This window comes from Nycticebus coucang, chromosome 2, assembly GCF_027406575.1.
Source record: "Nycticebus coucang isolate mNycCou1 chromosome 2, mNycCou1.pri, whole genome shotgun sequence".
Classification (NCBI taxonomy): Eukaryota; Metazoa; Chordata; class Mammalia; order Primates; family Lorisidae; genus Nycticebus; species Nycticebus coucang.
Window position 1 is genome coordinate 95863676 of NC_069781.1, and position 13972 is coordinate 95877647.

At 39.7% G+C, this 13972-nt stretch overlaps 1 protein-coding gene across 1 annotated transcript in view; it reads right to left on the bottom strand.

The window, feature by feature from the left end:
- Window positions 1-13972, bottom strand: part of KIF27 (kinesin family member 27) — a 135356-nt gene that overhangs the window by 35291 nt on the left and 86093 nt on the right. Inside the window, exon 12 of the mRNA XM_053576488.1 lies at window positions 696-803. Within this exon, the coding sequence (XP_053432463.1) occupies window positions 696-803 (108 nt within the window). The remainder of the gene's footprint in view (window positions 1-695; window positions 804-13972) is intronic.

Here is a 13972-nt window from a genome sequence, read left to right on the forward strand (position 1 = left end):
TGAGTCTTAACTACTTGGGAGGCTGAGGCAAGAGGATCACTTAAGCCCAGGAGCTGGAGGCTGCAGTGAGCTATGATTACATCACTGAATTTCAGCCTGGGCAGCAAAGTGAGACCATGTCTCAAAAAAAAAGAAAAGAAAAATTAGGAAGAAAGAATAAATTCTTCAAAATTAGGGTAGATGTACTTGTATAATTATAATTTTAAGTATAGTATTTTTTTATATAAAATTTAAAATTTCATACCTGTGAAACAAGGAAAATAGAAAAAACTTAAATTTCAATTTCTTTGAACTTTGAAATTAGTTTATGGATTAGAAATTTTTATTTAGAAAATGTGGCATTAAAACAGCTTTAATTTATATAGGACATACACAATTTAGTTCTGTTTGCATGATGAGCTCTGATTTTTAGAAATATACCTGTCTTCATGACAATAAACCAATCTCTCCATCAATCTAGTGAACATGGATTTCATGTTTAAATAACATTCTAATAAACTAAGAATATAGCACATTTCTATATGAGAAAATAAATTTTAATAATAGAAGTTTCAAAAGAAACACTAGAAATTTTACACTCAAGTGGCAAAAAGTGTAGTGTGAAGGTTTTATTCAGAGTCTACCACTTTTTACCTCTATTTAGACAATCATTAAATTGAAGAGAAACTAGGAAGCACTAAATAGAATCAACAAACCTGGAGTTGGTCTATATTTCCAAATGCATCTTTTCTCCTTTTCAAGTTAAATGCATCAACATCTTCAGCTTTTATTTTTAGAACCTCTTCTGATTTTAACTGTAGTTCCTGTAGAAAAAGAAATTGAAAACATCTATTGCTTTCTCTACCTAGCCATCATTATTATCATTATCATTATGATCAAATATTCATTCTTTTTTGAAGTTTTTGGCGAGGGCCGGGTTTGAACCCACCACTTCTGATATATGGGGCCAGCGCCTCTACTCCTTTGAGCCACAGGCACCGCCCCATAATCATTTTCTTAACATTTACTTCATTTGAGGCAGAGAAACATAGGGAGGAAAAGGCTAAGAGACAGAGCATTCTTATTCAAGAGACCTGAGAAGTATTTGACGAAAATGCTTACATTTTCAGAATAAGGTTTGAACACATAGGACATTTGTTTGGTTCACACAATATTTCCAGAAATTATTGTGACATGGATGGTGGGGGAAGGGAGCACACACAAAGAAGATAAGTCTGTTATAAAGATATTTTCTGTGCTCCTGCGAATTGAATTCAGACCCTGTTATACCTATTACCCATTAATTCTCCATGCTTCGTAGCTCTAGTTCATAGTTCTATTTTAGTCCCTGTCATATAGTCCTAGCAACTTCAGGATGCTAAAATAAAGCTATTTTAAGTAAAGGCACATTATACTTGGGAATTGTCTCTCTTTTATTCCTATTTGTTCACATATATTTTAGAAGTATACTGCAACGGCAGGGCGCAGTGGCTAATGCCTGTAATCCCAGCACTCTGGGAGGCTAAGGCGTGTGGACTGCCCAAGTTCACGGCGTCAAGACCAGCCTGAGCAAGACCAAGACCCACCCCATCTCTAAAAAACAGACGGGCTATGGTGGCACCTGTGGCTCAAGGAGTGGGGCGCTGGGCCAATATGCTGTGGGTAGTCGGTTCAAGCCCAGCCCCAGCCAAAAACTGCAAAAAAAAAAAAAAAAAGACGGGCATTGTGGTGGGTGCCTGTAGTCCAGCTAGTAGGAAGGCTGAGGCAAGAGAATTGCTTGAGCCCAAGTTTGAGGTTGCTGTGAGCTGTGACGCCATAGCACTCTACCTACAATGACAAGTGAGACTCTGTCTCAAAAAAAAAAAAAAAAATTTATTACTGCAAGGCCAGGTGCAGTGGCTCACACCTGTAATCCTAGCACTCTGGGAGGTCGAGGCAGGTGAGTTACCTGAGCTCAGGAGTTCAAGACCAGCCCAAGAAAGAGTGAGACCCATCTCTAAAAAAAAAAAAGAATACCCAGGCACTGTGGCAGGCACCAGTAGTCCCAGCTACTTGGGAGGCTGAGGCAAGAGGATCACTTAAGCCCAAGAGTTTGAGGTTGCTGTGAGCTATGATACCACAGCACTCTACCAAGGGCAACAAAGTGAGTCTGTGTCGCAAAGAAAAATAGTATACTGCAATAGGTCTAATTCCCTCTTCTATACATTGATCCAGGCATTATCGCTTTCTTCTTAAATTGTAATCCTTGTTATAATATTAAAATAACTGTGTATCAGACACTGTGCTAGGCTTTTTCAATCTATTTAACTATCCCCTTTAATCTTCACAATAATCCTATGAGACAGAGACCATTTTAGAGATGAGGAAATGGGTGCTTAGAGAAGTAAAGACACTATGATCACACTACTATTTACTATTTCGGGAGTTCCCATATTTTTTCTATTTTGTCACCCTCGCTGGAGTGCCATGGCATCATAGCTCAAAATTTTTGGCTCAAGTGATTCTCTTGCCTCAGCCTCCCAAGTAGCTAGGATTATAGGCGCCCACCACAATGTCCGGCTATTTTTAGAGGCAGGGTCTCGCTCTTGCTCAGGCTGGTCTCAAACTCGTGAACACAGGCAATCCGCCTGCCTCGGCCTCCCAGAGTGCTAGGATTACAAGCATGAGCCACCACGCCTGGCCTCCTATATATTTTCTTTAAAACCTCTCCATGGACCTCAGTTAAGAAATTCTGCTCTGAGGACAACTTATGCAGAAGTACTAGTATTCTCTGGAAATGGCTTAGTGAAGTGAAAAATGGATAAACAGTAGTGTCGGAAAGTTAGATACAAACAGACAGCAAGATTTCCTTTAGGACTGTTAAGTAGGCTGTTTTTGCATGAAATAGTAGAAATATCACTGTATCTTTGGAACAGTTTGTTTCTTTTTCTGGAATACCTGTTACTCCCCATAAACGAGTCATTTCCCTAGAATTAGAAGTGTGCCTAGATGGAATAAAAGTGCCCTAGATCAGAATGTAAGATGTTTTAAGTTATAAGCAGAGTTGCATTTCAGTAGACTCTATACTCTTTTTTTTATTTTTTATTTTTTTTGAGACAGAGTCTCACTTTGTCACCCTTGGTAAAGTGTTGTGGCATCATAGCTCACAGCAACCTCAAACTCCTGGGCTTAAGCAATTCACTTGCCTCAGCCTCCTAAGTAGCTGAGACTACAGGCACCGGCCACAACGCCTGACTGTTTTTAGAAACGAAGTCTCACTCTGACTCAGGCTGGTCTCGAACCCGTGAGTTCAAGCTATCCACTCCCCTAGGCCTCCCAAACGCTGGGATTACAGGCACGAGCCACCGTGTTCAACCTATATAGTCTTTAAACAAGAGGAGTTTTTTTTTTCCTCCTTTTTTTCCCTTAGCATGGATTTAGAGAATGCTGTACTTTGATGGGTTAAGGAGAGGGCTAAGAGAGATGAGGAGCTAAAACCCTAAGACCACAAGACAGACCTGATCCTCACATTAGAGGAAAGAAACTAAGGTTATTGGCAGCATAAATGAAAACTGAATAGATTCGTGATGTGTGAACGATACAGTCGTTCACTGGATACATGAGCGATAAGGAAGATGCCTAAGTCAATGATGATGCCTTAACTTCTAGCTTATCTAACTAAATGGATTGACATGTAGACATGACGACATGACATTGCAGACCTACATTTTTTCCCGAATGAAGGCAGCAGGGAAAGGGAGTAGTGGGGAAAGATAAGCAAGGAAGATCATGAATTAATCTATAAGAAAACCTAGTAAAAATGTTGATGGCTGGATGTATGAATCTGGAGCTTAAACAACAGAGTGGAATTAAGGATTAAATTTTAGAGTTGTCAGAGTTTAATTGCAACCATAGAAAAAGACGAGGTCACCTAGGCCAGAGTACAGAAGGCAAACCAGATTTAAAAGGACTGGAAGACTGGGATGAGCAAGCAAAGACAGAACAGTCAACCAGAAATAGAGGACAAAAACAAGTATAATGTCACAAAGACAAAGGGGAAAATATTTTAAGATAGAAGAAGTAGAAACTGTGCTGGATACATACTGTTAAGGACTTTAGTGACAGCTTTTAAGAGGGTGATAGAGCTAGAAGCCAGATGGGAGAGAATAAGAGAATGAAAGCATAAGAAATAAAGGAAGGCACCTTTTCTGAAAATTTTGGTTACAAGGGGAGATGAGAGAGTGAGTATTTGGAGGAGAAAAAATGGTTGAAAGAAGATAGTTTTGGGATGGAAAAACCTAATGTTTAAAGACAGAATCCAAGAGAAAATGAAAAGTTGAAAATATAGAAGGAAAAAAGGATTAAATAAAGGCACATACATGTTTAGTATAGTACTTGAATATAAATCTCAATAAATGTTAACTATTGCTATAATAATAATTGTTACTATCATTAAGAATGAGTAACTCGGCCAAGCACGGTGGCTTATGCCTCTAATCCCAGCACTTGGGAGGCTGAGGCGGGTGGATTGCCTGAGCTCATAGGTTCAAGAGCATTCTGAGCCAGAGTAAGACCCTGTCTCTTTTAAAAAAATAATAGCTGGGCTATTTAAAAAAGAGACTAATAGCCATTTCTTTAAAAAAAAAAAAAAAAAAAAAAAAAGCCAGGTGTTATGGCGGGTGCCTGTAGTCCCAGCTACTTGGGAGGCTGAGGCCAAAGTTTGAGGTTGCTGTGAGCAAAGATGCCATGGCATTCTACTGAGGGTGACAAAGTGAGACTGTCTCAAAAAAAGAAGAATGAGTAACTCAACAAAATTAAGAAAGCAATTCCATTTATAACAGCATCTAAAAAAATAAAATATCTGGGAATAAATTTAACCAAGGAGGTACACAAGTAGTACACTGAAAATTATAAGACATCACTGAAACAAATTAAAGAAGACCTAAACAAATGGAAAGACATACCATGATCATGGATAGGAAGGCTCGATATTGTCAAGATGTCAATGCTACTCAGAGCAATATAGAGATTCAGTGCAATCCCTATCAAAATCCAATGGCCAATGGCCTTTTTTACATAAATGGAAATGCCCATTCTGAATTCATATTGAATTACAGGGGCCTTAAACAGCCAAAACAATCTTGAAAAAGAACAGCAAAGTTAGCGGACTTACACATATTTCTCAATTTGAAAACTTACTACAAAGCTACAAAATAGTGTGGTGCTGGCATGAGAACAGACATATAGACCAATGGAATAGAACTAAGAGTTCAGAAACCATACGTCTATGGCAAATTTTTTTAAATAAAAATTATACACACAGAAGGTATACAACATGATGTTTTGATATACCTACAAATATACATAGTGAGATGATTACTACAGTCAAGTTAATTAACTTATCCATCTCTTCTCAGTTGCCATTTTTTTATGGTAATAGAGCCTGAAATCCACTTTCTTAGCAAAGTTCTAGTATGTAATACAGTATTATCAACTGCAGTCATCATGCTGTACATTAGATTATCTAGACTTATTTATCCTAGAACCTTGACCAACATCTCTCCATTTCTCTCTCCAACTGATTTTTGACAAAGGTGCCAAATCCATTCAGTAAGGAAACAATAGTCTCTTCAACAGGTAGTACTGGGACGACTGGAATTCTACCTGCAAAAGAATAAAGCTGGACCCCTACTTCATAGTACATACAAAAACTGAACCCAAATGGATTGATGACCTAAACGTAAAAGAAAAGACCAGTGGCGGGTGCCTATAGTCCCAGCTACTTGGAAGGCTGAGGCAAGAGAATCACTTAAGCGTAAGAGTTTGAGGTTGCTGTGAGCTGTGATGCCACGACACACTAACGAGGGTGACATAATGAAATTCTGTCTCAAAAAAAAGAAAAGAAAGGAAAGAAAGCAAAGAAAGAACCATAAAACTACCTAGAGACAAATCTTCATGACCTTGGATTTGGCAATGGATTCTTAGATATGATACCAAAAGCACAAGCAACAAAAGAAAAAATAAATTAGATTTCATCAAAATTAAAAACTATTGTGTATCAGAGGATATTATCAAAGTTTAAAGAAATCTATACAATGGGGGAAAATTTGTAAAGCATTTAATGTCCATGATACATAAAGAATTCCTACAATTCAACAACAAAAGACAAACCATCAAATTAAAGTGTGGACAAAGAACTTGAATAAACATTTCTCTGAAGAAGATACAAAATGTAACCTGTAAGCACACAATAAAAGATGCTCAACATCATTAGTTATTAGGGAAATGCAAATCAAAGTCATAATGAGATACCACTTCACACATAATTGGATGGTTATAATAAAAAAAGAAAGAACATAACAAGAGGTGAAGATGTGGAGAAATTAGAACATTTGTACATTGCTGGTGGGAATGCAAAATGATGCTGCCACTGTGGAAAATGGTGGTTCCTCGAAAAGCTACATTATGCAGAAATCCCACTCCTAGGTATATGCCCAAAGGAACTGAAAGCAGGGACTCGAATAGTGTATCATCACAACTTATTCACAGTAGCCAAATCGTGGAAACAACCCAAGTGTTAATTGATGGATGAATGGATAAACAAATTGTGGCACATTTATATAATAGAACATTATTTGTCAATGTAAGGGAATGAAGTTCTGATATGTGCTACAACATATAGGAACACTGAAAACATTATGCCAAGAGAAATAAACCAGACATCGAAAGACAAATATCTGATTCTACTTATATGAGTATCTAGAACGAGCAAATCCATAGAGATGGAAAGTAGATTTAGAGATTACCAGGGACAGGGGGAATAGAAGCATGTGGAATTACTGTTTTATGGTTTGAGTTTCAGTTTAGGGTGATTAAAAGTTTTGAAAATACATACTGGTGAGGATTGCAGAATATTGTGGATATAATTAATGCCACTGAATTATACGTTCAACAGTGGCTAAAATTTTATAATACATATATTTACCACAACTTATAAAAACTAATGATGTAATATACCAAACCCATTAAATTATATACTTTAAATGGATGAATTGTACAGTTTACAAAATATATCTCACTAAACCTGTTTTTTAAAAAAATAAGTAACTTATCTTAAATGTTCCTTAAGTTCCCTTCTATTGCCAAATTCTGATTTTTTTTTTAAAGTCTGAAAATAGGTTATATCCAGTGTTAAAAATCTAGGAAATCTAGAGAATATTAATCATGGGGAAGGCTGGGGGTGGAGACAAGATGGCTGACTGAAGCCAGCTTTCCACAGAGGCTCCTGTCCAGAAGGAGAGTTAAAGGACAGAAATTTAGCAAGTAACCTGTCGGATTAGAGCTGTTCCAAGAGAGAAGGTTGAAGAACGCACATCAACCCTGCTGAGGTGAGCTGCGACCCCAAGGATACAAACAAGGTAAAAAATCCATCACCAAGCGGATGGGAGTTCCCTCCCCCATGAGAACGGCTCGGAGTACCCCATAAACAAACGAGCAGAGTTCAAAAGTCCTCCCATTATACTCCACGGGAGAGACCCTCTAAAAACTGGACCTACTTCCCCTACTAGGCTGCCATGGTGCTCTCCTGCCAGGCATAAAAACTGTGTAAAACTCTATATATTCTCTACCTGCAATTCTGAGCTCCCAGCACTCCCCTGCACTCTCACTCTGAGGCTAGAGGCCTGTCCCCCAGGAATCCAGATTCTTGGGTGATTTCTCGAGGGGTGTGGACAGGACATGGACTGCAGCTAGTCGGTGATGATTCTGCGGCACGGGAGTGAGGAGAGGATGGTCAGCTGGGAGGGAACCACGCCAGAGCGCCGGTGCCCCAAGGCACAGAGTGGCTGCCATTTCTGGCAACAATAGGGCTCACCCCTGGATATTCTGAGTCACACCCCTTGTCTCTCTGGGCAACCAGAGGAGGCCAGGCATCTTCTCAGGTGGCAACCACTGGCAGAACAGATCTGGGACAGAAACACACACCCCGTAAGTAAAGGGTTTGCCTGAGGCGGTACCTGCCTGGGTGGAGTGAGGGGACTAGAAAACGCATGCAAAGTGCCAGCTGACTCCCAGGGCAGGGCTGACCCAGAGGACCACTTACCGAGCCTAAGACGCACCCAGCACCCAGGAGATCATCAGCCTAGGAAAAGGAGGGCAGGAGGCTAGAACTGACAGCTAACCATGCTGCGAATACAAACTACCAGGCAGCAGCAAAGACAGGGCCTGAGGCGCAGGTTCTGTGAACTCAACACAACTTCTCTTCTGCAGGGGAATTTAGCTGGGACAGAAACAAATTCCACAAAGTTTCTCTGTTCTGTCAGTAACATCAATCAGGAGCGGGGCTGAAATAAGTGAACACCCCCAGTCTCCTCAAGCGCCAGACATTGTCAGGCCTTACCTCCTACGGCCGGATAGAGGCAGGAGACAGATTTCCTTGTGATTCAGGCAGGTGCAAACCCCTGAGTATCTGCTTACTGGAGGCAACTGGGTCAGAGCCCTGCAGGATTATCAGTGACTGGGGGTGGCAGAGGTACAAGGTGGGGAAGGAGGCATCAACCTTTCCAGATTAATCTACTTGCTGAGTGGGTCCTCCTGACCACACAGAGCACCAGAGCAAGTCATATTTGAGTTGTCAGCAGACCCTGTGATCTAGTTGCCAGAGACTTTTTAAACTCTTACACCTGAGACAGATGCAGACTGAGACAATTGATTTGGAACTTTTGAACTGAGCCAATCGCCCAAGGACTATCCAAGTGCAGCCCTGGGTGTGTGGTTGTAGGAAGGTTTGATTTTCCTTTTCCAACTGTTGCCTGTAGGGGGCAGGGTGACTTAATAGCTGGTATCTCTCCACAGCTGAGACTTCAACCCAGAGTAACTGGTTCACTAGGGTCGGACAGAGACCAGCTGAAAACAAGATAGAGCCACCTAGCCCCACCAAACCAAACAACTCCCCAGTTTCTCAGGTCATAGCACTGTACGGGTCCTCGGCAAAGCTCCAGGGGAAAAGTCAAACGGTGTAAAATAATCGGGGGCAGAATTGGTGGAAAAACTCTGGTAACATGAATAACCAGAGTAGATCAACTCCTCCAAGGAATCATCTGGCAAATGTAACTGAAGATCCCATTCCTAAACAGATGGCTGAGATGTAGGAAATCGAATTCAGAATTGGAATTACAAACAAGATTAATAGAATGGAGGAAAAGTTGGAATTATAAATTCAAGGAGAAATTCAAAAGTTGTCTCAAGAATTCAACGAATTTAAAGACAAAACCATCAAAGATTCTGACACATTGAAGCAAGAATTTGCAGTACTCAAAGACTTGAAAAATACATTAGAATCCCACAATAACAGAGTGGAGCAAGAAGAAAAAAGGATTTCTGACATTGAAGACAAAGCTTTTGAACACCCCCAAACTCTCAAAGAGGAAGACAAATGGAGACCAAAAACGGATCATTCTCTCAGAGAGCTCTGGGACAATTCAAAGAAGGCTAATATCCGCTTCATTGGAATCCCTGAAAGTGATAAAGTGGCTTCACAAGGCACAGAGGCCCTTCTCCATGAAATTATGAAAGAGAATTTCCAGCCATGCCAAGAGATTCTGAAATTCAGTTAGCAGTTTCAGAACACCAGCACGACTCAACCCGAATAAGACATCCTGCAGGCACATCATAATTAACTTCAGTAAAGTTAATATGAAAGAGGACAGGGCGGCACCTGTGGCTCAGTGAGTAGGGCGCCAGCCCCATATGCAGAGGGTGGCGGGTTCAAACCCAGCCCCAGCCAAACTGCAACAAAAAAATAGCCGGGCGTTGTGGTGGGCGCCTGTAGTCCCAGCTGCTCGGGAGGCTGAGGCAAGAGAATCGCGTAAGCCCAAGAGTTAGAGGTTGCTGTGAGCCGTGTGATGCCACGGCACTCTACCAAGGGCGGTACAGTGAAACTCCGTCTCTACAAAAAAAAAAAAAAAAGAAAGAAATATGAAGGAGAACATTCTGAAAGTAGCCAGACGTAAGAAAACCATTATCTACAAAGAGAAGAATATTAGAATGACTGCAGATCTCTCCGCTGAAACGTTTCAAGCCAGAAGAGGGTGGTCATTGACTTTTAATCTCCTAAAACAAAATAACTTTCAATCCCGGATCCTGTACCCAGATAAACTGAGTTTCATTTATGATGAAGAAATTAAATACTTTAATGACATTCACATGTTGAAGAAATAACGAAACCAGCTCTTCAGGATATTCTTAGACCTGTCCTCCATAATGACCACCCCAATCCTCTACCTCAAAAGTAAACTCACTCAGAAACTTTTGATCAAACTCCAACTTCCACAGTGGCGAAAGGATTAAAAATTTCCACTGGGCTTTCGAAAAACTCGATGCCCAAAATTTTACCAGACTTATCTATATTCTCCATTAAGGTGAACGGCTTAAACTGTCCTCTAAAGAGGCACCAGTTGGCTGACTGGATGCAAAAACTCAGGCCAGATATTTGTTGCATACTAGAGTCACATCTTACCTTAAAAGATATATATAGACTCAGGGTGAAAGGATGGTCGTCCATATTTCAGGCAAATGGTAATCAGAAAAAGGCAGGTGTTGCAATTCTATTTGCAGATACAATAGGCTTTAAACCAACAAAAGTAAGGAAGGATAAGAATGGTCCCTTCATATTTGTTAAGGGTAATACTCAATATAATGAGATTTCAATTATTAATATTTATGCACCCAACCAGAATGCACCTCAATTTATAAAAGAAACTCTAACAGACATGAGCAACTTGATTTCCTCCAGCTCCATAACAGTCGGAGATTCAACACTCCTTTGGCAGTGTTGGATAGATCCTCCAATAAGAAGATGAGCAAAGAAATTTTACATTTAAACCTAACCATCCAACATTTGGATTTAGCAGACATCTACAGAACATTCCATCCCAACAAAACTGAATACACATACTTCTCATCAGCCCACGGAACATACTCCAAAATCAACCACATCTTAGGTCACAAGTCTAACCTCAGTAAATTTAAAGGAACAGAAATTATTCCTTGCATCTTCTCGGACCACCATGGAATAAAGGTTGAACTCAGTAACAGGAATCTGCATACTCATACAAAAACATGGAAGTTAAATAACCTTATGCTGAATGATAGCTGGGTCACAGATGAGATTAAGAAGGAAATTGCCAAATTTTTGGAACAAAATGACAATGAATACACGAATTATCAGAACCTCTGGGATACCGCAAAGGCAGTCCTAAGAGGGAAATTTATAGCACTGCAAGCCTTCCTCAAGAGAACGGAAAGAGAGGAAGTTAACAACTTAATGGGACATCTCAAGCAACTGGAAAAGGAAGAACATTCCAACCGCAAACCCAGTAGAAGAAAAGAAATAATGAAAATTAGAGCAGAGGGCGGCGCCTGTGGCTCAGTCAGTAAGGCGCCAGCCCCATATTCCGAGGGTGGCGGGTTCAAACCCGGCCCCGGCTGAACTGCAACCAAAAAATAGCTGGGCGTTCTGGTGGGCGCCTTGGGAGGCTGAGGCAAAAGCATCGCTTAAGCCCAGGAGTTGGAGGTTGCTGTGAGCTGTGTGATGCCATGGCACTCTACCGAGGGCCATAAAGTGAGACTCTGTCTCTACAAAAAAAAAAAAGAAAGAAAGAAAATTAGAGCAGAATTAAATGAAATTGAAAACAAAGGGATTATACAACAGATCAATAAATCAAAACGTTTTATTTTGGAAAAGGTCAGTAAAATAGATAAACCTTTGGCTAACCTAACCAGGAAAAAAAAGAGTAAAATCCCTAATTTCATCAATCAGAAATTACAAGACAAAATAACAACAGACTCCTCAGAAATTCAAAAAATCCTTAATGAATATTATAAGAAACTTTATTCTCAGAAATATGAAAATCTGTAGGAAATTCACCAATACTTGGAAGCATGTCGCCTTCCAAGACTTACCCAGAATCAAGTGGAAAGGCTGAACAGGTCTATATCAAGTTCTGAAATAGCATCAAACATACGAAATCTCCCTAAAAAGAAAAGCCCGGGACCAGATGGCTTCACGTCAGAATTCTACCAAACCTTTAAAGAGGAACTAGTACCTATATTACTCAACCTGTTCCAAAATATAGAAAAAGAAGGAAAACTACCCAACACGTTCTATAAAGCAAACATCATCCTGATCCCCAAACCAGGAAAAGACCCAACAAGAAAAGAAAATTATAGACCATATCACTAATGAATATAGATGCAAAAATATTCAACAAGATCCTAACAAACAGAATCCAGCAACACATCAAACAAATCATGACCAAGTCGGTTTTATCCCAGGGTCTCAAGGCTGGTTCAATATATATAAATCTATAAATATAATTCAGCACATAAACAAATTAAAAAACAAAGACCATATGATTCTCTCAATTGATGCAGAAAAAGCTTTTGATAATATCCAGCATCCCTTCATGATCAGAACGCTTAAGAAAATTTGTATAGAAGGGACATTTCTTAAACTGATAAGAGGCCATCTACAGCAAACCCACAGCCAATACCGTATTGAATGGAGTTAAATTGAAATCATTTCCACTCAGATCAGGAACCAGACAAGGTTGCCCATTGTCTCCACTGCTCTTTAACACTGTAATGGAAGTTTTAGCCATCGCAATTAGGAAAGAAAAGGCGATCAAGGGTATCCATATAGGGTCAGAAGAGATCAAATTTCCGCTCTTCGCAGATGATATGATTGTATATCTGGAAAACAGCAGGGATTCTACTACAAAACTCTTAGAAGTGATCAAGGAATACAGCAGCATCTCAGGTTACAAAATCAACATTCATAAATCGGTGCCTTTATATATACCAACAATAGTCAAGCTGAAAAAAACAGTTAAGGACTCTATTCCATTCACAGTAGTGCCAAAGATGATGAAATATTTGGGAGTTTATCTAACAAAGGACATGAAAGATCTCTATAAAGAGAACTATGAAACTCTAAAAAAAGAAATAGCTGAAAATGTTAACAAATGGAAAAACATACCATGCTCATGGCTGGGAAGAATCAGCATTGTTAAAATGTGCATATTACCCAAAGCAATATACAATTTTAATGCAATCCCTATTAAAGCTCCACTGTCACACTTTAAAGATCTTGAACAAATAATACTTCGTTTTATATGGAATCAGAAAAAGCCTCGAATAGCCAAGACATTACTCAGAAATAAAAATAAAGCAGGAGGAATTACGCTATCGGACCTCAGACTATAGTATAAATCAATAGTGATCAAAACAGCATGGTACTGGCACAAAAACAGAGAGATAGATGTATGGAACAGAATAGAGAGCCAAGACATGAGCCCAGCTACTTACCGTTATTTGATCTTTGACAAGCCAGTTAAAAACATTCAGTGGAGAAAAGATTCCCTATTTAACGAATGCTGGGTGAACTGGCTGGCAATCTGTAGAAGACTGAAACTGGACCCACACCTTTCACCATTAACTAAGATAGACTCTCACTGGATTAAAGATTTAAACTTAAGACTTGAAACTATAAAAATACCAGAAGAGATTGCAGGGAAAACTCTTGAAGAAATAGGTCTGGGCAAATATTTTATGAGGAGGACCCCCCGGGGCAATTGAAGCAGCTTCAAATATATATTACTGGGACCTGATCAAACTAAAAAGCTTCTACACACACACACACAAAAAAAAAAAAAAGCTTCTGCACAGCCAAGAACACAGTAAGTAAAGCAAGCAGACAGCCCTCAGATGGGAGAAGATATTTGCAGGTTATGTCTCCAACCAAGGTTTAATTACCAGAATCCATAGAGAACTCAAATGTATAAGCAAGAAAAGAACAAGTGATCCCATTGCAGGCTGGGCAAGGGACTTGAAAAGAAACTTCTCTGAAGAAGACAGGCGCACAGCCTACAGACATGAAAAAATGCTTATCATCCTTAATCATCAGAGAAATGCAAAACTACTCTGAGATATCATCTAACTCCAGTAAGATTAGCCC